This window comes from Macrobrachium nipponense, chromosome 6, assembly GCF_015104395.2.
Source record: "Macrobrachium nipponense isolate FS-2020 chromosome 6, ASM1510439v2, whole genome shotgun sequence".
NCBI lineage: Eukaryota > Metazoa > Arthropoda > Malacostraca > Decapoda > Palaemonidae > Macrobrachium > Macrobrachium nipponense.
In genome coordinates this window covers 43,503,410-43,530,315 of record NC_061108.1, presented here as the reverse complement: position 1 = coordinate 43,530,315, position 26,906 = coordinate 43,503,410, and the positions used below count along the sequence as shown (strand labels likewise).

Genomic DNA, 26,906 nt, shown 5'->3' with positions numbered 1-26,906 from the left:
AAATATTGCGCCAGCATTTTGGAGTTGCTGTAACAGGCGTCTGTGGTTCTGGAGCTTCTGCAGGACCCAGAAGTGGTGATTTGTCTGAAGAGCATATAGTTGCTCCTTCAAGTCCTGAGCCACTTACGCTAATATCTAAAACAAGGGGCTGCCAGTTCCCCTCTCTGCACCAAGATTTGTGTATCCTATAAAAGTGCATTACAGTATTAAAATATTCATTACAGTATTAACATACCTGAAGGCATTTAAAACTGGAACTTTGTCATCAAAAAAATGTGTTCTGATACAAAGGTCACAAACTACACATGATGAGAATGCAAATTGTCATACCTCTCTACAGAGAAAACTTTTCATACTAATCCCTATGATCTGAAATGACAGATCAGTGACAATTTGCCTTTGATCTCTGAGCTTTACTTATCAAAATAATCATATACATTATTCTACAACTTCATTTTCCATGTTTATCTACACTGATACACATTAGCTTATAAAATCCAACACTGCTCACTTGTACCTTGATTGTTCAACCCACTGCCAGCATGTTCAGTGGCATATTAGGACTGTAGACATTGGATGAAAAAGAGCCCAAGTCAAGGCTAGTCTACCTAGTCAAGACTTTACACTTTCACTCTATCTCTACACTTTAAGTTAAACAGACAGCTTACAAACAATATTCATCTCACGAAGCCAAGCTATCATTTGAAACAAAAGGAATAGTTACCTGCCTCATCAATGGTCTTGTAAATATGAGCAGTAACATCCCCTCAAACTTTCTCAAAAACAACCTTACACAGTAGCCTTGCAAAAGTTTAAAATGTAAAACACTGACAAAAATTACAACATAAACCATTTGATATAATGATTCAAGTAAGGACATCATACACACTTATATTATAAAGTCAGCAATGAAACCTAGCAGGCAACCACTGTAAGAGATCTGATATTTTATCAGCCGTTTGATAAAAAAATCTTACAACTATCAGTATATACCAAATGCACCTACTGAATGTCAGTATGTCCTAGTCTGACTGAACATTTATTCAATTTCAAACTACAGAAACTACATAACAAACCATTTCTTTTGCACAAATCCTTTACAAATATTGTATAAAAACTGAAGGCAACTCCCAATATATCTTTTTCAAAGTTAAATGTCAAATTTCTACGCTGAACTCTGTTGTAAACTGGACCTTGTTACATGATGCTTCATTTCACACCAGTACTTGGACCCTATTTAAAAATACTTTGTTTCAATCAGCAATTAATTCTGAAATTGTTTGCAATAGGCTATTATATTATTTTCTTCTTAGTTTGCCTATAATTATTTATTGGCATTTTAAACAACTTAAACTATTATCCTTTGTAATGTAATATATTTAGTTAGTGATAAAATCATTGGAAAGAATTCATTATTTCTATAATGTGGGTTTATTAAAAAACTGACCTTTCTGATACTACACTCAAAATTATGATGAAATCACTTTACAGTACTTTGTTTAGTTGATGCAAACAGAGGAAAAGGAATTATTAACATTTTAGGCTAACCATCCAACTAGTTTTTACATGCTAAGCAAAGATTAGATTGATGACACAACAGATACTTCTCCTATTTATAGGCAAATAATCACATATGAGGAAAGCTCATGAAATGATTTTCTGTATTAAAAAAACCTTGCTAACTGAATGAATAAAGTTTAAGAGTAAGTATAACACAAAGTTTGTCTATGTATTTTCAGGCAATCTTACATGATAGATGATAATAACAGCACATACAGTACGTATATGCATTTCATTAACATAAACATTCAAATGTCTTTGAACTTTTAAAAGCAACATGTCTAAAAACTAAGTACCTTTATTCATTTTTGTTGAAGACCTCAGACGTTGAGCAAAACTCTGAGGCCGTGTGGTGCGGGAGGAAGGTGGTGGCGGTGACATTCGAGCAGAGAGAGATGACACTACTGAGCCTCGGGGACCTTTTATTCCAGCCAAAGAAGAAACAGTTGCTTGCTCTTCACTGATGCTGATACTGTATTCTGCACCCTTGTACTCCCCTTCATGTAGCTCTGCCAATAAATTAAATATAATGGGTAATCATCAACAAAAAGGCATCCAATATCAGCACTATCGTAAAGTCCAACCCCAGTAAAAACAAGTAATGCAAGGTAATGGGAAATATGAAAGAAAGAAGAGATCACTTATTAAAAAAGAAAAAAAAATTAACAAATATATAAATGGATAAAAATAAAAATGTAATTAAATTATCAAAATACAAGAAGAATTGTATTAGGGTAGTAATGCATTACATCTTCACTTGTACTTTAAAAGTTCTAATTGCACATAATCCTCAGGGAGACTGTTGTACAGTTCAATTGCAAAGAATAAAGGATCCCTGGAACTCAGAAGTTCTACATTGAGACATATTTACAGCATATTGGTGCTGCTGTTCAGCAAATCTGGTTGCTCTTGGCAGGAAAAGGGGATCAAGGATCAACTGTGAATGTGAAAGATCAATGTTAAAATACAACTTATAAAATCTATCAACAGTCCATGTAATAACTGTTTATATTAGGAAACAGAAACCTGCCTCTACGAACCACTCCACCTAAATGAGATAAACCTCTGGCAGTAGCAGATATCCACACTGGAGAATATTCTTTCAGTAAAGGAAGTAAAAATTATGTAAAACAGGTTGCACTAATTCTATAACCATTATAAATATATGAGGCGTTATTTAGTACACCAAACGTTCGTCTTGCACTTGCTGAAACTTTCATTAGATGTTCTCTAAAGTAAAATGAGTCAAAAGTTACACCTGATATATCAAAGCTTCAGGCTCATTCAGCTGCGTTCCATTCCCTGATGAGGAAGATGAGGCAGATAATCCATACAAGTTTTGATATTCAATGGTATTTTCATTTACGGTGGCTCAGGCTCCATACCCCACTGACTACACCATTCAATGAGGCGAGGTTGCCACCTACCGACTCATCTGTTACGATCCTAACAAGGCCGTAACACACCATGCAGGCTTCCGGGTGCCAGACCATGCATCCCTCCAGGTGGATGGCGCAGCTGGCATGAGATCGGCAGGCCTCATGCCCATATGGTTTAAACAGGACAGCTGGGCACCCCACCTCCTGTAAGTTGGAAAGATACATGAGTATCGTCAAATAATGCTGCCGGAGTTAATTCCGGCAGTATGAATACACCTAAACTAGTTACATAACCAGCTAAAGGTACTATCGACTACAATCTTCAACTTACTTCTTATTAATAAAGCTCTGGATGTCTCCGCCTGCTCCGGAATCCATACTTGGGTATCGCCAAAGCTATAACCGGCGGAGTGGGCCTGATACGAGCAGAACAGGGAAACAAGGCAAAACCTAAGCCTGAGTCTGATTGCACCGGAGTAGAGTAGCAATACCCAACCAATTGGAGGCGCATTCTCTAAGCCCAGTTCCGCCCCCACCGGAGTGGGCAGCAGCGATAACATAGAAGACGGAAAACAGAGCGGCGGGAACAACGGTACGTAGAACTCCGGTGTATACATCCTGTCGCATGTGATGGTAGACCACACTTCGCCGGAATAAACACAGGCCCGGAGACATACAAAAGCTACATAATAACTTTTCTTAATATTAAGCTCTGAATGTCTCCGCCTACTCCGGAATCCATAATCTCGTTATCACAATAGCTATAACCAGTGGGGTTGGCTTGATATGAGCAGAAGAGGGAACAGGGGAAAAGAAAATTGGTAAAAATACCTAAGCCTGAGTCTGATCGCACCGGAGAAGCGTAGCAGTTCCAAGTCAATTAGAAACGCATCTCTAAGCCTAATTCCGCCCCCACTAGAGTGGGGAAGCAGCGATAACACTAGAGAAGTACGGAAAACAGAGCAGCGGAACAGCGGTATGTAAATTTCGGCGTATAGCCTCCTGGCAGGTGTGATGGTAGACCACACCTCGCCAGAAAAAACACAGGCCCAGAGACATACCAACAGAGATTACATAATGTACAATCCCCAATCTCCTCCGACTAATCCCCAGGACCGTGCTCTACGCTCTAGCTGTAGTTCATCTGTAGGATTACTTGGACAGCGGGCTAACAAAGCAGCGCCGGATTGAGTCCGGACAGGTCTGGAGGAGAGTGGACGAGTCGTGATCGTCTGGCCACGGCAACCGATCAGTGAATACCACTTCTCGAGAAGCCATTAACTAGCCTACTACTAAAGGGGGCAAAAGACGGTAGGCCAACTGACACCCTAAAGGAGGCAATGGCTCAGGCTACACTCAACAAAAATAATTCATAAAATAATTGATGAGGAATTATTGGAAGTACTGACAAAAAAAGGGGGAGGAGAAAAACCGCACCCACCTAAGATCCCAGCCCAACCCTCTGAAATCGGTACAGATCCGGTCAGGTAGGCTAGGATGGCTCCTATAAGGACATCACGAAGAGGACGCCTAGAACCTAACTCAACCCTCCAAAATCAAATCTATCGATCTGGTCAGGAAGACAGGCCTAGCCCCTACATACGTAACAAGAGAGAAACTCTCTAGTCCTGGGCCACCTCCAAGTAAACATATCTGTCTGGGTCAGGTGGCGGTACAAGGAGCAACTAAGGGTGGTGGGATATACCCTCCAAAACCTAGCCTAGGTCTGGTCGGATAGGCTAGGGTAGGACATCGTGAAGAACTTCCAACCTCATCAAATAGCAATACAAGATCTATAATCGAAAACTAAACTAGAAATATACATGCATGAGTACCGCGAATGATTGAGGAATCTTCACCTCTAAAAATAAACTGGCGTACAGCTAGGCTAGCCTAGGATGCCAAAAACACAATACTCGCGCATAACGTGAAGCATATCGCCGTACGCACGAAGGGGAACCAACGCGCTCCTGAGGGACTGATGATAACGAAAAAAGGGCCTATAATAAGCTAATAACGTAAGATCAAACTGTAAAAAACAAAGCCCTCAGTATACGTCAGGAGCGAGACGGGCCCTATAATAGGCTAATCACCTAAGGACAAGCCGTAAAAAAACAAGGCTCTCATTATTTGTCAAGTGTAGAATGACAATAATGAATACGAAAACAGTAACCTATTACAGGGAAGTGCTAAACGGTGAATAAAATATATAGCGAGATCAAATCCGATATAATCGCGTACGCTGCCAACGATGCATCCAAAATGGCAGATCATAAGAGCGTCATCCCCGGCTCCCAAGAACAAGAGACTTAAAATAAGGGCCAAAAATGGATGCATCGTTGCCCCAACGTGTTCAAAAACGATAAACGGAATACTCAACTTAGATGAAAAAGCTTCTTGATCACGGGAAGACATGATGCTTCGCAAAAAAACACTGCTGGAGACAGCGAAAACAACGCATGCAGACACGATAAGTGCTATTACAGGAATGAAGATTTTCTGGCAGAGGTAGTAGTAGCGAGCGGAAGGTAGCATTGTAATGGCACCTCTCTTGAGGGGGATTTTGAGAGGGGAGACTTCTATTTGACAAAAGTATCTGTGGTAGTGGCTTCCACTCGCCCCTGTGCTATACCGACACCCTATAAGGGTGAGCGACCTGGGGGTAGTAACTCCAGCATTCCATATGGCTTTTTTCTCTGGTATATTTAGCATTTTTTATTTTACCTAGAAATGAGTGCTTTAGGAACATTTCACCGGCCGACACAGGTCGAGCCCAGAAATGCCAATTTGGTCCACCACATATAAGGCTGAGAAATTCTTTCTAGTTACCTTTTTAATGATGATTATAATTTTTCTAAGTAATATGGTAAATTCTATTTGCAGCACAGCAAGTTTCAACAAAAATGGTGAACATTTTTATATAAATGATATTGTTTCCACTTGATGACTTTGGTCTGTTGGTTATGGTAAGCTCATCTACATGTATCATCATACCATAGCTAGTCATTTGCCTTTAATTTGATTATCTTTCAAGGGACATACCTTACTAAAATATCCATCTGCATTTTATTTAACTTCTTAGGATCTGGATCTGATGTAGCAATAATAATGCCTGACAAGTTTCAATAATGCAATCCCAATTGACTCTGTTTCAGTCACACCATTTGTCTAAAGATGGCATTACGATATAATGTTTGATAGATATCTCTATCTCAATGGCGCAGCGATTAGAAGTGCCTATATACTTGCAGACCTTGAACTTGTCAATACCTGGAACATCTGAGAATATTGTGATCTAATCTATTACCAGATTATTTGTAGGTTCCTCAATTAGCTACAAAATCAGAGAATAAACAGAACTCAAGAACAGACCGCTTATTTAGACCTGTGGAATTTGAATTAACCCAAGGATCAATTTTTAAACATTGGGTCAAAAAGATTCCAATTATTTAATTTAATTCATTGAAAATATAAGTTGTTTAGACACTGTAGGTACTTCTTAGTCGAAATTAAATCATGATTATTTTATGTAAAATAATGATTTTAGAACTCACTTTGAGACCTTTTTATGGTCATTAACGAGTTATCTCATAAAAATTATACCTATTTTGGTCTATCATGAGATAGATATCTCATTTGATTATTTATAGTAATTTTGAAAATAGGCAATGAATGAAAAAACAAAAGAACGGAAGAAATAAAACAGAATATCAAAGTTACCACTTTAGAGCTTGTATGATGCATACACGGCGTAAAAGAAAAAATATTACACTTGATATATCACAAAAAATTAGAGACTAAAAAAAGACATGACATCAACATAATAATTCAATAATTTAACATATATAACAGTCTAAGATGACGGAGAAAACAACAATCTTAAATAAAAAAAAAAAGGTAAAAAGAAGATAGAAAACAAAGAAACTCTCAAGATTGCTGGTTATTCGATGTATCACAAAATACTCAAGGGATTCAAGGGATTAGCTAATAAAAGACCACACAGCAATGTGATAAATCAATAATATAACATATAAAAAGTCTAAGATGACAAACCAAATTTATTTAAAAAGATGAAAAAAAGCAAAAGAAAAAACTAATAAAACAACCTAATGACGCATGGTCGGAGCAAAGAAAAAAAAAAAAAAAGTCATTCTCAATAACTCAAAACTTCCAGCAGCAAGTACCACTGCCAAATGTATGATATGGAATGAGATATCTCAAATAAGCCTTAAAACAACACTGGATCACAAGACATCTTGTATTAGTCTTATATTTAACTTTTTTTTAGAGATATCTCGTGGTAAGACCAAAATTTTTAAAACACTAATCACAACATATCTTGAGTTTGTCTAGGAAAGGGTTAAGCCACTACTACGCTTTTCACTGTAGTCTGCACAAAGGACAGCAGTCCTGAGTTTGATTCCCTGCTCTGCCAACGTGGAGTCAGAGAAATTTGTTTCAGGTGATTAGAAGTTAATTTCTCGATATTACATAGTTCGGATCCCACAATAAGCTGTAGGTACCGTTGCTAAGTAACCAATTGGTTCTTGGACACGTAAAAGTATCTCATTCTTCAAGCTAGCCCTAGGAGAGCTATTAATCAGCTCAGTGGTCTGGTTAAACTATTATATACTTAACTTTTTTCACAAATAAGAGTGAAGCTTTTGAATCCTGTGACTGAGCCATACCAATCCTCTCCAAGCAATAGTTATAAATAAAACTGTCAATATTCAGATTGCAATAAACAGCAAAAACTTTTAAACATTGTAAAACTTAAAACAAAGAACTTCATGGCAACTACACTCCAACAATAAATAGGTCATCTTGACTTGTGTATACAGCCATACCTTGTGTATGTGAGTTGTTAGTGCTCTGCAATTTTTCTTACAATAAATAGTAGCATGCTTACATTTCACCTCAATTTTTCCCACAAGAATTTAAATTAAAATGAAATTAGTAGCAAAACTAATAAACAGACTCATAACAACAGCAACATAATAAAAATCAGCAGAACAATAAAAATTACCATTAACGACAAAAGTATTTACTTACATTACACTCTTCATTAATGGTATAAATAAAACTGACAATAAATCATTAAAAGAGTGATGGAAGAAGCACCTTGTAAGACAAATAAGAAACCTGGCATGTTTGCCTCAACAACTAGGGGAGGACAGTCAGGACAGATTCAGAAATTCTTAAAAAGTCTAGAAGGAAAAGATTAGGTAAAGAAGAAGGAGATTTCTCATCAGCCTGTCCTACACACCTTTTAAAAAATTGTGACCTCAAGCAAGGGAACTCAAACCCAAGACCATGGAAGGCAATGGTACATTGGCTATGGAACAGTCCAAGGTTGGAGAACAAGGTTTGATTTCAGAGTAATGTTCTCTTAAGGAGAGTTGCCTTCCAAGGATAAAGGGTCCCTTCCACCCACTAGTTTGATTTTGGAGTGTCCTTCTAAAAGAGTTGTTTGCCAAGGCTAAAGTCTCTCTTCTACCCTAACTCGAGTAGGCAGGGACATCACGCCCTGAAATGAATGTTGCTAAGGAAAAGCCACATTAACTCATTACTTATGAGGACATAAAGGCACCAAGGCATACCCTCTCAACACTCACAATTATGCTTGGGCATAATGGAAATTGTAAAATTCGAGACAAATACACATAGAATGAAGAATAAATACAAAAAACAAAATATGAAGATATTTATACATTCACTAATTACTGTATTAATGAAATGATCATAACTTTCACCAAGAAAGAAATTAAACAAGTGGCACTGCAATCAATAACACTGAGTTAGACAATGAACTAAGGACTAACTATTACTATGATAATGGCAAAAAGAAAATTGGCATAAAAAAATTACAGTTACTAAAAATTCCACACAGAATTTTATTACTAAAGGAGTGCCCTGATTCCACTGAAATAAATAACCCAGACTCAAAACTACACACAGAATCCCAAGATGTAATGGGATGATGGAAATTACCTACCAAATAAAAGACAACTGAACACTAAAAAATCTGTGGCCATCTGTAAAACCATCACACAGATGGCAAAATAAATTGTAATTTACAAGTCGCTATGAAATCCCATCAAAACAGAGAAAGATAAAAGGCAAAAGGATGAACAAAAATAATAAATGGCACACATAAAACACTAAAATATGTTAATACTAGAAGAGCAGCTCACAATCCATCTGCAAATTTCAGAGCTACATGGAAGAATAAAGGCCTTGCAAAACACTTTTCAAGGTAAATGCACAATTCTTAAATGTAAAGAAACTGCAGCACTGCCTTCACATAAATTTCTGGTAGGGTCTTTCTCTTTCAAAATTTATCAAGATGGTACAACTGGAGAGCTGTGGCAAGGAATAATGCAATATGTTATCAACCCTTAAATGCCAACTGGACGTATTATACGTCGACTAAAATTGTCTGTCGGGTGCTTAATTGACGTACGATACGTCGACTACAAAATGTTTTTTTTAAATATTTGTGGAAAAAAGTTATAAGCCTAGTTTGCAAAAATTTTAATTCACGTGCCTTGAGGGATCCTGGGAGTTCACGGATCAAGCTGTTGTTTTGTTTACAAGCGTTAACCCAGGCACGCATGCCCCAATTTCTTTCTTCTCGCACTAAAAAGCATCAGCGACACATCTCGGATAATCTTTCGTCAGTTTTTCGTAATTTTTGCACCATTTTATATTAGCCTTTACATATAGTTTTATATAAAAAAATGTGCACAATTTCATCAGAATACAACAATAAACAACCCATGGTTGTAGCTTTTATCAGTTTTGAAATATTTTCATATAAATAACAATAAGTGCCAAAATTTCAACCTTGGTCAACTTTGACTCTACCAAAATGGTCGAAAAAAGCAATTGTAAGCTAAAACTCTTACATTCTGGTAATATTCAATCATTTACCTTCATTTTGCAACAAATTGGAAAACTCTAGCACAATATTTTGATTTATGGTGAATTTTTGAAAAACACTTTTTCCTTACATCTGCTCGCAGTAACTCTGCTGAAAATCTCAGAAATTCTTTCGTCAGTTTCTCGTAATGTTTGCACCGTTTTATATTAGCCGTTACATAAAGTTTTATATATGAAAATGTGCGCAATTTCATGTAGATTACAATAAAAAATAACTCATGGTTGTAGCTTTAATCTGTTTTAAAATATTTTCATATAAATCACGATAAATAGAAAAAATTCAACCTTTGGTCAACTTTAACTCGACCAAAATGGTCAAAAACTGCAATTGTAAGCTATAACACTTACAATCTAGTAATATTCAAACAATTACCTTTATTTTGCAACAAACGGGAAGTCTCTAGCACAATATTTCGATTAATGGTAAATTTTTGAAAAAAACTTTTTTTTTTGTCCACACATTACGAATTCATGCATCTTTTTGTGATAATATTTCTCTGCGTTGCTTTGATCATTTTACAATTTGTTATATACCAAAATCATCGCAATTTAGTGTACAATACGTACAACGAAAAAAATTAACTCATTAGCTTTAACCGTTTTGCTCACAACACAATTTGTATACAATTATGTATGAAATATTTTTTGTGCTGTCATATATTCCAATATTTATATATGATAATGATTTTTTTTTTCATTTTTGATGGTTGCATACTAAACTTCAGGCAATGACAAAAAAGGAGCCAAAAATTAAGTCTTAATCTTGAAAACCAAGCATGCTGTGATTTTTTTTTAAAAATCTTTTTTATCGCTTCGGCGCTAACTCCTGAACGCTGCCGGCATAAGAGAGACACTTTGGTAAATTGCGACTCGGCGCTTAAGGGTTAATGGGTTCATAATAAAATAATTAAAACACAAAAGAACTGGTCACATTTCTGAAAAATGTCCAAATATTAAATTCCAACACATTAAGACCAAAACCAATGATCAAAACACTTTAGGACTAAAACATTACTTACTGACCTGAGTAAGACCCATCTTTGTGGTGATTTTGTAGATTTGTTTCCTTGGTTCTTGTGGGACGTTGTTCACGCAAACCAATTTGAGTCTCTCTTGCGTTTTGATACATTGAACTTATTTGGTGCAACAGGCGGAGCAGTGGCATGTTGACCTGAAGACATAACAATTAAATAGTTTCATGCATATATTACCATTTTGGTCATAAAAGTGGCTTTGATTTGCATAAAAACTACCATCAACATTTAAATTCATCCATATTACTGAGAAGAGTGTTTTTCTACGTAGAACAAGTAAAAAACGGCTATAATTTACAGTAATATAAATACTTCATGTCAAATGAGATAATCATCAATGGCCATCTAAGGCAGAGCTGTATATATGTACTGTATGCAACATCTTTATGGATGAAGTAATGAAAGAAGTCAAATAAAGCACAGTACATAAAGGAGAATTTGTGGGATAAGAAAATGGGTTGTGAATAGCAATGTGGAATTATTAATGTTTATAGATGAAACAATGCTGACTAAATATAGTGAAGAGAAACAACATAAACTTGGGGAATTTTACAAGAGAAGAAATTTTCAAACAAATATGATGAATAATAATATTATGAGGCGAAGTGGAACCTGGGAAGAAAGGACAAGAAAAGTTAATATCACTGGTAGAAAAATAGCAGCAGCTGATTCTTATGGGTACTAAGAGTAAATATAATTGATGATGGACAATTGAAAGCTGGGAGAGTCACAGAACCAGCGTAACAAGAAAAGATAACAAGTGTGTGCCAATACTGGAAAGAGACTTCAATGGTTTATGTAAGCCACAAAGGGACAGTAAGAATTCAAAAAAACTTTACATTTTTAGTAACAATGGCACTATTGCGGGGAAGGTCCTCGCTCTAAATGCCCATCGGGTAGTTACAAACCCAAGTGAAAAGTTTTTTCACACCTTTTGGAGAAATGCACAGGGCAGTCCCACTCCATCACTCATACTGAGGCACCTGTCCTCTGCCATGGCCAAAGAAGGAGTGAATTAACATTTTTTATTTCATATTAATCTGAAATTCTTTCAGATGGTGATGTATTTTTTTGTTCAAGGATGCCATTGTACTTAGTGAAATTAACACCTGTGAACCGTATAGGTATATCAAGATTAATTGTCATTACGAATTTACCATCAAGGTCTTCAAAGTCTTGTAAGGTTCACAAATCATCATGAAGCACTAATTCTCCAAAGATGCTGTCCCGAATATAGCTATATATATATATATATTATATATATATATATATATATATATCTATATATATATATTATATATAAAATCTATATCTATATATATACATATATATATATATATATATATATATATATATATATATATATATATATACACACATATATATATATACACATATATATCTATATATCTATCTGTATATATATATATATATATATATATTATATATATATATATATATCAATATATATACACATATATATAGTATATATATATATATATGCATATATATCTATATCATATCTAATTATATATATATATATATCTTATATATATATATTTGTAATAGTGTGGCACAGTGTCGTTATTCCAAAGGGCAATAACTTAATAATACTTAAGAAAAAGGCACGAAACGGATAATAAGAGAAGAAAAGGGAATAAGATAATGATTTTTCTTAGCGAAGGGATTTTGTTACTCCAAACGATTAAGGCTTTTAGCCATCAGCCATGTGGTTTTCATCTCCCCAAAAAACCCCTGTCCGTAACAGCGATTAGTGACCAGCGATATCGCCCAGGCATCTTCGAGAAATTGGAAACTACTCTCATTAGCGCCTATGACTAATCGCCGTTCCCTTCGTGAACAGGTCAGAGAGAGCCATCTGGCATACGTTAAAAAGGAATTCTATGACCCGTTGTTAGAAAGAGGGAAGTACCAAATTCTTCAGAGCCCCACCCTTTCAAGATAGACCTAAGGACTTCGACAAATCAAAAGCCATGAGTGTTGGGCATAAGACAGCCCAAAAGGGGTATCAACGAATGACCTATGAGGTTACCGAATGGATACGCCACCAAGAAGCCAGGACATGAAGAAGGAGGCGTATACAAATTCACAGCCAATACGTATCATTGTGAAAGATATGACAGGAAGGCGGTTGGTATACAAGCTGGCAGCCACTAAGACACAAGAAGTCTTTCAGAAGTTACCACACCCAGTCCAAACCCAAGAAATCCAAAGGCGGTGCTAAAAAGATATCATCCGAATAAAAAGGCAGACAGAGAGAGAGAAGAGAGAGAAAAAAGAAAAGCAGAGAAGAAAACGACCAGAGTGGGAGAAACAAAGGGGGAGAAGCAACTTCAAGATGGCGTTGGGAGAGCACGAGCAAGAACAACGAGTGTTGCCGTAGCCGAACAGAGAACGAGTGAAGAAGAAGAGACAGAGAGAAGCAGCAAAGAAGAATCCAGAGAAGAAGAAATAAGCGCAAAAGTGTGGTGTGCGAATCAATCTATAGACAGTGAAAGTGACAATTAACACTCAGTGAAATTCCCTCGTGCCTATAGACTCGTAATTGCAACAAAGTGCCTTTCAAGTGCCAATTAAGCTTTATCAGTCCAAGAGCCCAGAAGGTGGAAACTTTTATAGAATCACAGAGCGAAGAATAAACCTTTTTAAGAATATATCAATCTTCATTTCTCATCCAAAATTTAGAACCCTTTTTGCTAATTCAATATCAAGAGCTTTCAGCAAGGTAAGAAAAATTTATATAAGTCTAAATCTCCAAAGTACAGCCTCCAAGTCGGCGAACGTTACCTTAGGGCTGTGTGCGGAAGAGTAATACCGCTACAGTTTAATTGGTGGCAGAGCGATGGGATACGATGAGATAAAGATTGATATAGTGACAAGATTAACTGGTGTCGAGCAGTAGGATAGGAAGAGATACAGTGACAGTTAAATGGTACGTAGCGACGGGATACGAAGTTGAAAGAGAAACCATTGACAGTTAAAAAACAGCGGTCGCGAAACAGAATCAAAAGAGTAGTGTCGGCATAAGAAATTTCAATCCATTCACGCCACTCGAAATAGAAGGTTCTCCCCCAAAAGACAGTTACCAGTGCTCCTCCCAAACACAAAGACAGTTACCGAGTTGTAACAATAAAAGCGCTCCAAAAAAAAACACCCACACTCGCGAAGAAAAACTCCACTCCGAAGTACAAGAAACAGTCGATAGAACTTCCACACGAAGATACAAGATGTCGAACGCGTAAAGAATATATCAAGAGGAAAGAAAGCACAATTCAGAAAACGCCCAATTCAACGCGCTCCCTTTCCCATCCCGAAGAGAAGAAGAGAGAGAGAGAGAGAGAGGGATTCCCCCTTTCCCGCAGAGACGAACCAACACACCATTCAACGCGAGTTAAACGCAAGCTGTCAGACGTAAGCCCGGTGCCGAAGACGACGAAAGAAGATAAGTCCAAAATAATATCCTCACACTTACATAACATTAAACTTTATCAAAAGTAAATTTCGCGATTAACATTTCAGTTAGACAATTTCTGGTATTTCAAGATTAAAAGATTTTCACACTGAACGTTTTTTTTGGCAACGAAACTAAGATATTTCTTCATTTTACTAATTATAACTAATCAGCTACTAGGACCTTTTCCCGAACATTTGTATTTACTAACCAATAACTTTAAATTTGAATTTGAATTTTGATTGTGTCATCTTATGTTGTTTTTTGTGATTTTGGTTGTTTTGTGATTTCTTATACTTTGTTTTTTGTTTTAACATTTGCTTTTTATTTCTTATTGGTTACGTCGAGTGAAATGTCAATCTGTTTTTATTTTTTGTTTGTTTAAAGGACGTTTAGGATAACAAGAGTAATCCACGGGAGGTCTCTCGTTAGCGAACACTTTATGGTCAGTTCAGTATCGTTTTACCAGTACTGTTAAGAGGGTTTTTGTGGTTGTTTAAGAATCGCCTACCGGTAACGTAAGACTTTGAGCATATTTCTTGGGGAAAATTCTTTTATTTTGGTGATCGGATACGCGAGTAAAAGTATTTTATTTCATCAGCTCTTTTACGGGAAATTATTACTACTTACGGGATATTACTACCATAACTTTAATCATTTTAGAGATACTCAGTGTTTAAGAAACTTTTTAATTAAGGAGAAGATGGTCCGAAGGAGATCAGCCCGAAATAAGAAAGCAAGAACTCTTGTTCACACTAGAAGTCAAACGAGGAAATTAGACATGGCTGAGGGAACACAGTCGAGTAACTCGGATGCTGCAGCAATGGGAACATGTAGGGGACAGGCAATTGTTCATGTAACTAAGTTTTTCGGAAGAAGGGAAGGTCAGGATACCTGTAAATTAGAAAGCTGGATAGAACAAATAGAGATACGCTTAAGCAACATGACGGGTACAGATAAGGAAAAACTTCTTAAAGCCAAGAGCTATCTTGACCTGGAGTCAGGAGACTTAGAACAATATGTCCGTTCAGAGACTTATCAAAGGCTTAGGAATTGGGAAGAACTGAAGCAGTTCCTTAGGAAAATATATTCCCCACAAGATGAAACCGATCCGGTGATCCGTCTTGCAGGCATATTCCGCGATATGAAAACACGCAAAGGCCTTATTGACCCATCGATCTATGACGATGAGTTGGATAAGGCATTTTCAAATAATCAGTGGATAATTACAAAGGGGGATAAACAAGGAATAACACTTAAGAATTGTAAGAGATTGATATATCTATCTTTGCTCTTGGGAACTTTACCTGAAGCGGTCACCGCACAAATGAACCGCAAATGGGGTCCAACAGATGATGTAGCAGAAATTGATTTAGAAGTCAGGAAAATCTTAGGTAAGAACCCTGAAGGGGATGATCTGTCTCCACCCATAACCACCCAGGACGGGAAGGTGAGAAGACAGGATAACTAGAGCGACAAGGTTCAGAGACTGACGGTGACAGGGCGCCGCTAGTCAAAGTAAAGAAGGGGGAATAAGCTGAGAAATTAATTAATAGTAGCAAATTCGACTTGCCTGAAATTGAGATAAAATTTGAATCCAGTGGAAATAGTAAGAGATAAACAGAGGTAGTCATAAAAAAATATAAGGTCAGCAAAGAATTGAATCGGTTATATTTTTCTCACTTAAGTTCGAACTCAGAGGTAGACTGTAAAAATCACAGACGTTCAGAGTAATAATATCTAGGTAATAAGCCTGTTAGATTGTTCATTCTAAGCCAGGAAGAATTTCATTTAAAGAGAAGGGTTGTGTAGCAACGAACAAACAGTTAGCTTTGCCCGTTTGTTAATAGTTTATCCAATCATGAATAGACAAGGGGTCAACATTGACGCACCTAGAGAGCAGTTAGTAATTTAGGAAAAAGAGGGGCCGTAAGATTTCCAGAATACCAATTTGCAAGTTAATTAGAAGAACCTAGACTCGATGAGAATTCGTTGATGGAAGGTATTCTGAAGAAGGATAAGACAGAGGGAAGATATCCAGAAGGTAATACGAGTTCATAACAGATCAATAACTTCTTAGAATCAAATCAAGACACTTAAGAAATTAGAAGGAGAGTTAAACTTAAACCTGGAGAAAGTATGTGGAAAGAATGTACAGTAAATCCAATTTTTGAAGGGAAGGAAATTCTCACGCTTACTGAAAGGACGCAAGTAAACGGAATACGTTATTCTTCTAGTTTACATGAAAGCCTAGCAGAAGTATAAACCATATATATTCGAGTCGTAGAAGGGGAAACGGTAGCAGCAATCAGTAAGAAAACGAAAATTTGGCTCATAAAACTGAGAAGGGCTAAGTTGGAATCTCATTTAAGGGATATAAGGGAAACTCTTGCCAGAAGGGAAATTGTAGACTTAGCACGAATGTAAAGATATAGTCGCGACACATGAGGAGATACAAGCGAAATAATGCACAAAATGGTCACTCCACTAAACAGAAAGCCAATCTACACATCAGCCTACAGAGTAGAACATTCCTAGCAGGAGATCTTTGAAAGAGAAGTACAAGGAATGGATAGACAAGAAATAATAGAACCATCAAAATCCCCGTAGTCTTTTTCACTATTACTAGTATTCAAAGGACGAAAAAACTTATAAGAGTAGTTGCAGATTTCAGAAATATTGAATAAAATTACTGGAAACGATATTTATCCAATACCGATTAATGCGAGATCTTATCGTCACTATAAGGTTCAAGAAATAATTCACCACTATAGATTTATCGCAGAGATTCTGGCAAACCCCTATGACGAAGAAAGTAAACCTTCGATAGTTTTCTCCACTAGAAACGACAAGTATCAATGTGCAAGGATGCCTTTGGTCTAAGGTATAGCCCCGTAACTTTATAAGATAAAATGGATAAGAATTTGGTCGATTTGATAGGCAAAAGAGTGCACTGCCACATAGACGATTTGGTAATAACAGCGACATGCCATAGAGGAACACGGAAGTAGTAAGAGAAGTCCTAAGAAGATTAAAAGACACAAACCTCAAGCTAAGGTTAAAAGGGATTCAATTTCCTTACAAGGCAAATAGATTACTTTGGACTTATAGTAATTGAAAGGGGTGTACAAGTAAACTAATTAAGGATTAAGTCAATGAGGAATACCCTACACTCAACGTTAGAAGGACGTAAAGTAATTTTCAGTTTAGTCGGTATTTACCTAAGATATGCAAAGAGCTTAGCAATCATATCCGCTTCTCTGACAGAGTTGGAAAAGGAACACGTTATCATTCACGTGGACAGCGAAAGCAACAAGAAGCATTTGTCGAAATTGAAGGGATTAACGCATCCCCGCACTTAGTTTCCCAGATTTTCGTAAAGAAACTCTATTAGCCACCGAAGAAAGCCGCGCCGGAATAGGAGCGTGCTTAATGCAAAGAATACGTTGATAAATAACCAGTCTATAGCATCTTACAGTAGGAAATTAAGGCCCACGGAGGCAAATGAGATAGCAATGTGCACTGATCCCTCAGCTGCAGAAGAAAGTTAAGAACCCGAATTTTTCCGAAGGTAGAGCCCGTAGATTTATGACAACCAAGGACTACGATATAGAGGTGAACGTAGGTTCCTGGAAAGACAAATAAAAACGGCAGACGCATGAGCAAGACGTGCTTTGCAAAGTGATAGTATGAATATGATAAGTCGAGACGAAATAACAGAGCGAAACTATATGCAGTAGCACAAATGTATTTACTGTGCAATTATACAAAGAAGCCTTGCCGGCAAAGGGTTTCATGAGAGGAACCAGAAGAGATGAAGATTTAAAAGTGATCTCCTAGTGCTGAAGAACTAAAGAGAAATTGAGCTCCCAAGAATCAAGGGAAAGCGAGGAAAAGGGTTGAACGTCCCACAGATGCATTAATGATATAGACGACGTATAATTTATAGGCGTCACGAACATGACCCATTTGGTCAGTTCACAGGTGTACTCCATAGATGGGTAGCGCCTCAGTGCCCAAGAACCCAAGTCGTTGAGCTAACGCTTGACAACGACATGAGACCTCACCCAAAAGGGATGAGACAGACTAACACAAGGAAGTTAGTACTCATGTGAAGAATTGCAACATACGCATCATTGGAAAGGGAAGAAAGAACGAGGAAATACCTCAAGGGAATTATTATATCCCACTGACTCCTACTAAAGGAGGAGTTATAGGTTTTAGCACTCAACCTCGTACCACGTGTAGAGGTAAAGGAAGATACTAGTGTGTATTGACCCGCTCATGTGATATACAGAGTTAATACCAATTACTAGTAAAGTAGCTAAGAATGTGGCAACCGCTCTATAAGAAATTAGGCAGATATCTGCCCACGGCTCATTACTTCAGATAATGGGATCAAGACGTACAACACATTAGTACAAGAAACTCGAAATGTTTATAAGGTAGGAGATAGCGATACAATAGTATCACTCAGCTGGAAACGGCTCACAAGAGAAGAATAAAAGGAAGTTTAGACACAGAGACGTCGATTTACCTTTGGCCCAAATTCATAAGCAACTCTCATAAAGGCTTTGATGGGATATAAGCCCAGATACCTGATACATGGCTGAATCAGCCAATAGAGCCTACTTACTCTGAAGACATTATGAAGATAAGAATCGGAAACTTTAATGTATGTAATTCACAAGCGATTACACAAAATTTGGAAGAAGTACAGAGGAATATGATGAACACGCATCAAGTAAAGCTAAACCCAGTAGATTAAAAGATAAGCGACAAAGTCTACATTAAGATGGACGTAAGAAGTGGTATTAGTTATAAGATAGCCACTAATTCACAGGACCATACAAGGTCGAAGATGTACAAGAGACAAGATAAAAGTGAAAAGGACGAATGATCGAATACCTTTCTCATATGTTAAAAATCATTCGAAGAAGAAGGTCCTTTCGGGCAGATAAAGATAAAGATAAGGTCAAGAGAAGACTAAGTTGTTGAAATCCTGAAGCGACTGAAGTCAGAAGAAAAGTCAGAAGTAAAGTCGGAAGAAATTTCAGAAGAAAGGCCTAAGCAAAGCCTATGGTAAAGAAGAATCACTTTTCAGTGAAGGACAAGAACTAAAACCCAGTACCAGGGTACCAGTCAAAAGAAGTTAAAAGAAGATGAAGAACTCCATGTGACTGGAGAAGCCAGAAGAAGTCCCAGAGGGACTAGGTATAACCTAATAATTAGAAGATTCACTTTTAGTGAAAAAAAGACAAACCCATTGATTCATCTTATTATTCCCATGTATTCATTTATTTTCTTATTGCTAAGTTTACCTTCACAGGTCGGCTTAGGAATAAATTTTTAATTTGTTGCATTTCTTACTTTAATTAGTTGGTTTGTAGCAAAATTTCGGGGTTATGCGCGCTAACTTCGAACTTTGGTTTTTTTAGTTGAAGGGGAACATTTAAGTGATAGTATAAGAATTTCAAGAAGTTTATTGAGTTTAATTATTCCGTAAGAACACCTTTAGAATTGAAAGAATAAAGATGAAATGGTTAAGATAGATATTAAGTGATTTTAAGATAAGGGAATTCGTTTCAGAAATGATTAAGATTTTGAAGGGGTAATTAATACACTTACTTTGCTCAATCCTTAAGATATTAATTGACGAAAACTTACTAATAAGATATTAATCGACAAAGACTCACTAACAAGATGTTAATTGATGAGAACTTACTAACAAGATATTGATTGGTAAAAACTTACTAAATGTTGTCACAGTAGAAGAAACCTACAAGTATTAACCCACTAAACCCAGTTTCCTTTAACAGAGTTGCCAATTTTGTTTTAGTATCAAGCAGTAAAGTTATATAGTTTAATGTACAAGGTTACTCAGGATTACAGTAAGAAGGTTCAATGAATATTTGCATGAACACAATACACTATCTCAGTAGGAAGTCAAGGACACACTTGTTATTGCATACAAATACACAAGGATATTATCTCCCAGGACTTGTCCCAAGTAGCAGATCGCAGCAAATAAGAAGTCATCAAGTGTCGTCAACGAAGAACGAAATTTATTTTTTTCCATAAAGAAAAGCGATATCCACCTAGATAGAATAGGACAGAGGACTTTACCAATCATATACTGTAAACTTGGATAGTTATCATTTTTTTGCTTCTACCATGCATTTATATAACTTATGTGACTTAAGGGCTAATTTATGTTTAACTTTGAGTTTTCTAGTTTTTGGTGATTTATCTATGTTTGCATTTAGTTTTCATGTTTCTTAATGTGATTTACTCATATTTGAATTCAGTTTGATGATTCTTTTAATATTACTAAATCAAGGATTTGTTTATGTTTATATTCAGCTTTAATGTCTTTTAACATTACTTAAGGATTTGTTCATATTCATATTCAGTTTTTTTTATGTTTCTCTGAATGTTACTTGCTCAAGAATTTATTCATGTTTACATTCAATTTTGATTGTTGCCCTTAATGTTACTTAATCAAGGACATGCTCATGTTTACATTCACTTTTGATGTTTTTTAAGTTAAAGGTTCAATATGATTTCCAAGAACCATAAGTTAGGAGTCCTCTTGTAGGTATAATATTTGCTTCAGCTTAGGTAACGCTGTCAGAGTCAGCGAGGGGTCGGTAGCGGGCCGAGACTGTAATAGTTGTGGCACAGTGTCGTTATTCCAAAGGGCAATAACTTAATAATACTTAAGAAAAAAAGGCACGAAACGGATAATAAGAGAAGAAAAGGGAATAAGATAAGAGTTTTTCTTAGCGAAGGGATTTTGTTACTCCAAACGATTAAGGCTTTTAGCCATCAGCCATGTGGTTTTCATCTCCCCAAAAAACCCCTGTCCGTAACAGCGATTAGTGACCAGCGATATCGCCCAGGCATCTTCGAGAAATTGGAAACTACTCTCATTAGCGCCTATGACTAATCGCCGTTCCCTTCGTGAACAGGTCAGAGAGAGCCATCTGGCATACGTTAAAAAGGAATTCTATGACCCGTTGTTAGAAAGAGGGAAGTACCAAATTCTTCAGAGCCCCACCCTTTCAAGATAGACCTAAGGACTTCGACGAATCAAAAGCCATGAGTGTTGGTCATAAGACAGCCCAAAAGGGGTATCAACGAATGACCTATGAGGTTACCGAATGGATACGCCACCAAGAAGCCAGGACATGAAGAAGGAGGCGTATACAAATTCACAGCCTACGTATCATTGTGAAAGATATGACAGGAAGGCGGTTGGTATACAAGCTGGCAGCCACTAAGACACAAGAAGTCTTTCAGAAGTTACCACACCCAGTCCAAACCAAGAAATCCAAAGGCGGTGCTAAAAAGATATCATCCGAATAAAAAGGCAGACAGAGAGAGAGGAAGAGAGAGAGAAAAAGGAGCAGAGAAGAAAACGACAGAGTGGAGAAAAGGGGGGAGAGCAATTCAAGATGGCGTTGGGAGAGCACGAGCAAGAACAACGAGTGTTGCCGCAGCCGAACAGAGAACGAGTGAAGAAGAAGAGACAGAGAGAAGCAGCAAAGAAGAATCCAGAGAAGAAGAAATAAGCGCAAAAGTGTGGTGTGCGAATCAATCTATAGACAGTGAAAGTGACAATTAACACTCAGTGAAATTCCCTCGTGCCTATAGACTCGTAATTGCAAAAGTGCCTTTCAAGTGCCAATTAAGCTTTATCAGTCCAAGAGCCCAGAAGGTGGAAACTTTTATAGAATCACAGAGCGAAGAATAAACCTTTTTAAGAATATATCAATCTTCATTTCTCATCCAAAATTTAGAACCCTTTTTGCTAATTCAATATCAAGAGCTTTCAGCAAGGTAAGAAAAATTTATATAAGTCTAAATCTCCAAAGTACAGCCTCCAAGTCGGCAAACGTTACCTTAGGGCTGTGTGCGGAAGAGTAATACCGCTACATATATATAGTTATATACATACACATATATATACAATATTATATATATATACATATATATATATATATATAATATAATAATTATATATATATATATATAGATATATATATATATATATATATATATATATAATAATATTATATTTATATATCTATATATATTTATATATCTTATATATAGATATATATATATATATATATAGATATATATATATATATACATATATACCACCACATACATACAAGCAGTCCCCGGTTACGACGGGTTCGGCTTACAATGTTCCAAGGTTAAGTCACTTTCAATTATATTCATCAGAAATTATTTCCAGGGTTACGACACGTGTTCCAGGGTTACGACGAGAAATATGACACCAAAAATGCAAAATTATCAATATTTGAAGGTTTTTTGATGAAAAATGCAATAAGAATGCAGTTACATAGTTTTTAATGCACCCAAAGCATTAAAAGTAAGGTTTTCTTAGGATTTTTTGACAATGTACCGGCTTACGACAATTTTCGGGTACAACGCGTCTCAAGAACGGAACCCCCATCGTAACCCAGGGACTGCCTGTATATGTATATGTGTATATATATATATATATATATATATATATATATATATATATATATATATATATATATACATATATACACACACATATATATATATATATCTATATATATAGATATATATATATATATATAGATATATAGATACATATATATATGTATACTACAGGCAGTCCCCTGGGTTACGACGGGGGTTCCGTTCTTGAGACGCGTCGTAAGCCGAAAAATCGTCGTAAGCCGGAACGACGCTTGGAAATATGTCTTAAACTAATAAAAAGTTATAAAAACCTTACTTGTAATCCTTTGGTTACACTACATGTTGTTTCCTGTAGTTTTTATGTACAACCTGGAGTTATTTTCAGAAAAGAATGCTGGTTCTTGAAGGTAAAAACTATTTGTAATCCTCTGTGACACTACATTCTTGAAGTTTTTATGTACAACCTGGAGTGATTTTGCCAAATCTTGAGGGCTACAAGAACAGCTGATTACTATTTACGTATCATATAGACTAATTAAAGTAAACATATCTTTAAAAAAAATAGGCTTATAATTATTAGTATCAACAAAACATTTCCTGCTATGAGTCAGAGGCCGTTTAATGAACAAACACTTCTCTGTCCTATCTGTTCAGAAAATAAATGTTACATCAATCCCCGAGACGGTGACCATTGTTGCCAAGGCGTCTCTTCTCTCTCTCTTCTCTCCCCTCTCTTCTCTCTCTATCTCTCTCTCTCTCTCGCTCTGATCAAATACACTGGAACTTTGACATGATTGCCCTAATATACGAATGTTTTGAGATACAACAGAAAATTTGCGAAAATATAAGCTTTGATATACAACGAAATATTTGAGACGATTTTGCGATGAGTGTTAGTTGTATAGGCGACCGATAAATGGCGTTCAGTCTGTTTGTTTGTTGGTGCTGCATGTTAACACGTCGTTGTTTAGTTCGTTGTATTTGCGCCTATTTTTCGTGTTATTGTGTCTATTTTATTATTAACCATGGGTCTCAAAGCTAAAGACAAAGCAGGTAATAAGAAAAAACCAAGAAAATGATTTCGATGGAAGCAAAACATGAAATTATAGCAAAGCATAAAACCTTCCAAAGGCATCACCATTATTTCTAAACTACAAACTGATTAAAATAAAAAAATAAAAATTAGTTTAGCAATGTTATTTCATTTGTGTTTATTACGTAGTTATTAGTGTACATACGTAAATAAAAAGAGAACAAATCGTTCCCTGCCACCCTTCCCTACCTCCTCCCCCTGCTGGCCTCACGTCATCTTTCGTTGTGGTAAGTAAAATTCCTTTCTTTTTTTTAATTGATTTTATTAACATTTATTATCATTTATCACATAGATGTTATTTTATCTTTATGTGTGTTATTTACTGTTTATTGTGTATAAATTGTGTATATTATATTGTAATTAGCGTGTGTTTAGGTGTGGTTTCATACCGCTAGAACGGATAATACATATTACATTACTTTTAAATGGGAAAACAAAAAATGCTTTGAGATACAACTGTTTTTGATATACGATGATGGTAACGGAACAAATTAAATTCGTATGTCAAGGTTCCAGTGTACTGGATAATGTCTCTCTTTGGATACTTCGATTTTGCCAAATCTTGAGGGCTACAAGAACAGTTGATTACTATTTACGTATCATATAGACTAATTAAAGTAAACGTATCTTTAAATAGGCTTATATTTTTAGTATCAACAAAAACATTTACTGGCATGAGTCAGAGGCCGTTTAAAACGAAACGAACACTTCTCTGTCCTTAACTCGGAGCGTCGGAAGACACCTCTCTCTCTCTCTCTCTCTCTCTCTCTCTCTCTCTCTCTCTCTCTCTCTCTCTCTCTCGTTGTAATCTAACCAGAAACTTCGTTTTGTTATTATTACTGGAAACAAGCAATGATTTTTTTCATTATTTGTGCTTTTGGACTGTTATATGTAAACTTTGCGCACCGCAAGCTAGTATGTATTCATTCGCTCGGAAACTAGTTCCGCATATGAGGCGTCACTAAAAATCATAGAAAAAATACGACATAAAAGTGTCGAAAATCATCATAACCTCAAAATTTTTGTTGTAATCTAACCAGAAACTTATTTTTATTAATATACTGTGCTAAACTATAAAGGATTTTTATCATAGTATGCGTTTTTTAAAAGCGTCGTTAACTCGGAGCGTCGGAAGCGTCAACGTCGTAACCTCGAACAAGCGTCGTAACCCAGGACGGATTTTTCCATTGAATATTTAAGAAAAAGCGTCGTAACCTCGGAACGTCGTAAGCCGGAACTGTCGTAACCCGGGGACCGCCTGTATATATATATATATATATATAATATATATATATATATATATATATATATATATATATATATATATATATATATATATATATATAGTGTATGAGATATAAGAGCCTGTTACTATTTAGGTTATACGGTTTTCCCATGACAGTTTTGATTATTGATTGGATAAACGAGTTTTGTTACTTCTGGCCTACATTTAACAGTTGATTGATATTTTGATTTCTGGGCTCATTTCATGTCGCTGCGTGAAATAATTCTTAAGTTCATTATTTCTAAGGTATATGAAGCTAACATATACCAGAGAAAAACAAATCAGGAAGATGTCAGAATAACTGACTCGCTCACCCTAAATAAAAAGAGGGTGTCGGTATGGTATCTGGGGCGAGTGAGACCACTACCACGAACCTCTTGCCATTTAGAAGATTCCTACACCAAAATCCCCTTCCTGAGAGCGCCGATCCACAGGCCAGGACGGCAACTACTACTACTACGCTCCGCACCACGCCGACTAGGAGTAACACGTGCCATCTTTGCTCTGTGTTTTTTGTGCTTTTCCCTGGATTTATCTACATCATGGAACGCGCAGCTATCGCCGCAGCTAAGTTAAGTAACCCGAAAGGTCTGGATTTAGTTTTGTCAGTCAGGGGCCCTTATTTACCGTTTTTTAGGTCCGAAATAAGGCCACCTGGTCTGGCGCATGGCGGCCAGCGGCTCGCCTCGTGTCTTGTTAGATTTCCCGGTCCTCTATACTGAGAAATCTTTCGTTGTTTTTTTTTTTACCTTTCATGGGTTTTTATCACGTGCTACTCTATCCTCATTATATATTATATTATATTTTACATCGTATGTAGGGATTTCATTGCCTATACCTTAGATCTCGTTCATGCATGCATGTCTCTTTGTCTAGGTGTAGGCGCCTGAGTGATTATTTATATTTTCCTGGTCCAGCATCCTGGCTATTGCCCTCCTTCTACGTATCGGCTAAGGCTAGCTTTTGAGCAGTTGGCTGTCTTCTTCGGAACCAGCCTACTCCTCCTGGACATCTCTTTTTCTTTCACTCGTGTTTTCCCTCTTTATATCTATGTTACGATGTAAAAGTTTTTATTATGTTATATTGTTGGGTTAGCTTTTAGGGCGACCAGTATCTAGGCGGTTTTTGTTGCATTAGGTCTGATATACTGTTTTGTTGCCTTATCGCCCCGTGGCCCTTCGGGCTCACGTGGTCACCGACCCAGTCGGTTGTGTTGCATTATCGCCTCTTGGTCCACCTGCGATCGCGTGGTACCTCTGGTCGCCCTAACCCCAGTCCCCTCTCCTCCCTCCAGACGGGAAGGGGGGGGGATCTGTCCTGGCTCGCTTACTGTCGCTATGGCAACAATCCGAGCTCTTCTCCCCCCTCCCCCTAGCCAAGGGGGTCACAGGAGTTTAGGACAGCCATTAGCACTGGGGACCGCATATCTTTCCTCGGGCTCTGGGGGAGCTTCGGTGTGGTCGGGGGTCGGAGTTGGCCACCCTCCGGTCGCTTCGGGTCTTCTCTGGCGTACCTTGGGTCTGATTTCTCTCCCTCCTCATATGCCTTACCTCTCCGCCAGCAGACGGAGCACCTGCTCACTATCCGGGTGTACCTTCAGTTGTCGAGAATGGGTAGCTGGCTCCGCCAGCTACTGGAGTGGATGCGATTTCAGTTG

At 36.9% G+C, this 26,906-nt stretch overlaps 1 protein-coding gene across 1 annotated transcript in view; it reads right to left on the bottom strand.

Annotated features, from left to right (window-relative positions):
- Positions 1 to 39: 39 nt before the first annotated feature.
- LOC135216294 (bridge-like lipid transfer protein family member 1) overlaps positions 40 to 26,906 on the bottom strand; it is a 661,298-nt gene continuing 634,431 nt past the window's right edge. The window contains exons 24-26 of the mRNA XM_064251460.1: positions 10,905 to 11,052; positions 1,857 to 2,069; positions 40 to 185 (exon numbers count right to left, since the gene is read on the bottom strand). Coding sequence (XP_064107530.1) covers positions 136 to 185; positions 1,857 to 2,069; positions 10,905 to 11,052 — 411 coding nt within the window. The 3' untranslated portion in view covers positions 40 to 135. The remainder of the gene's footprint in view (positions 186 to 1,856; positions 2,070 to 10,904; positions 11,053 to 26,906) is intronic.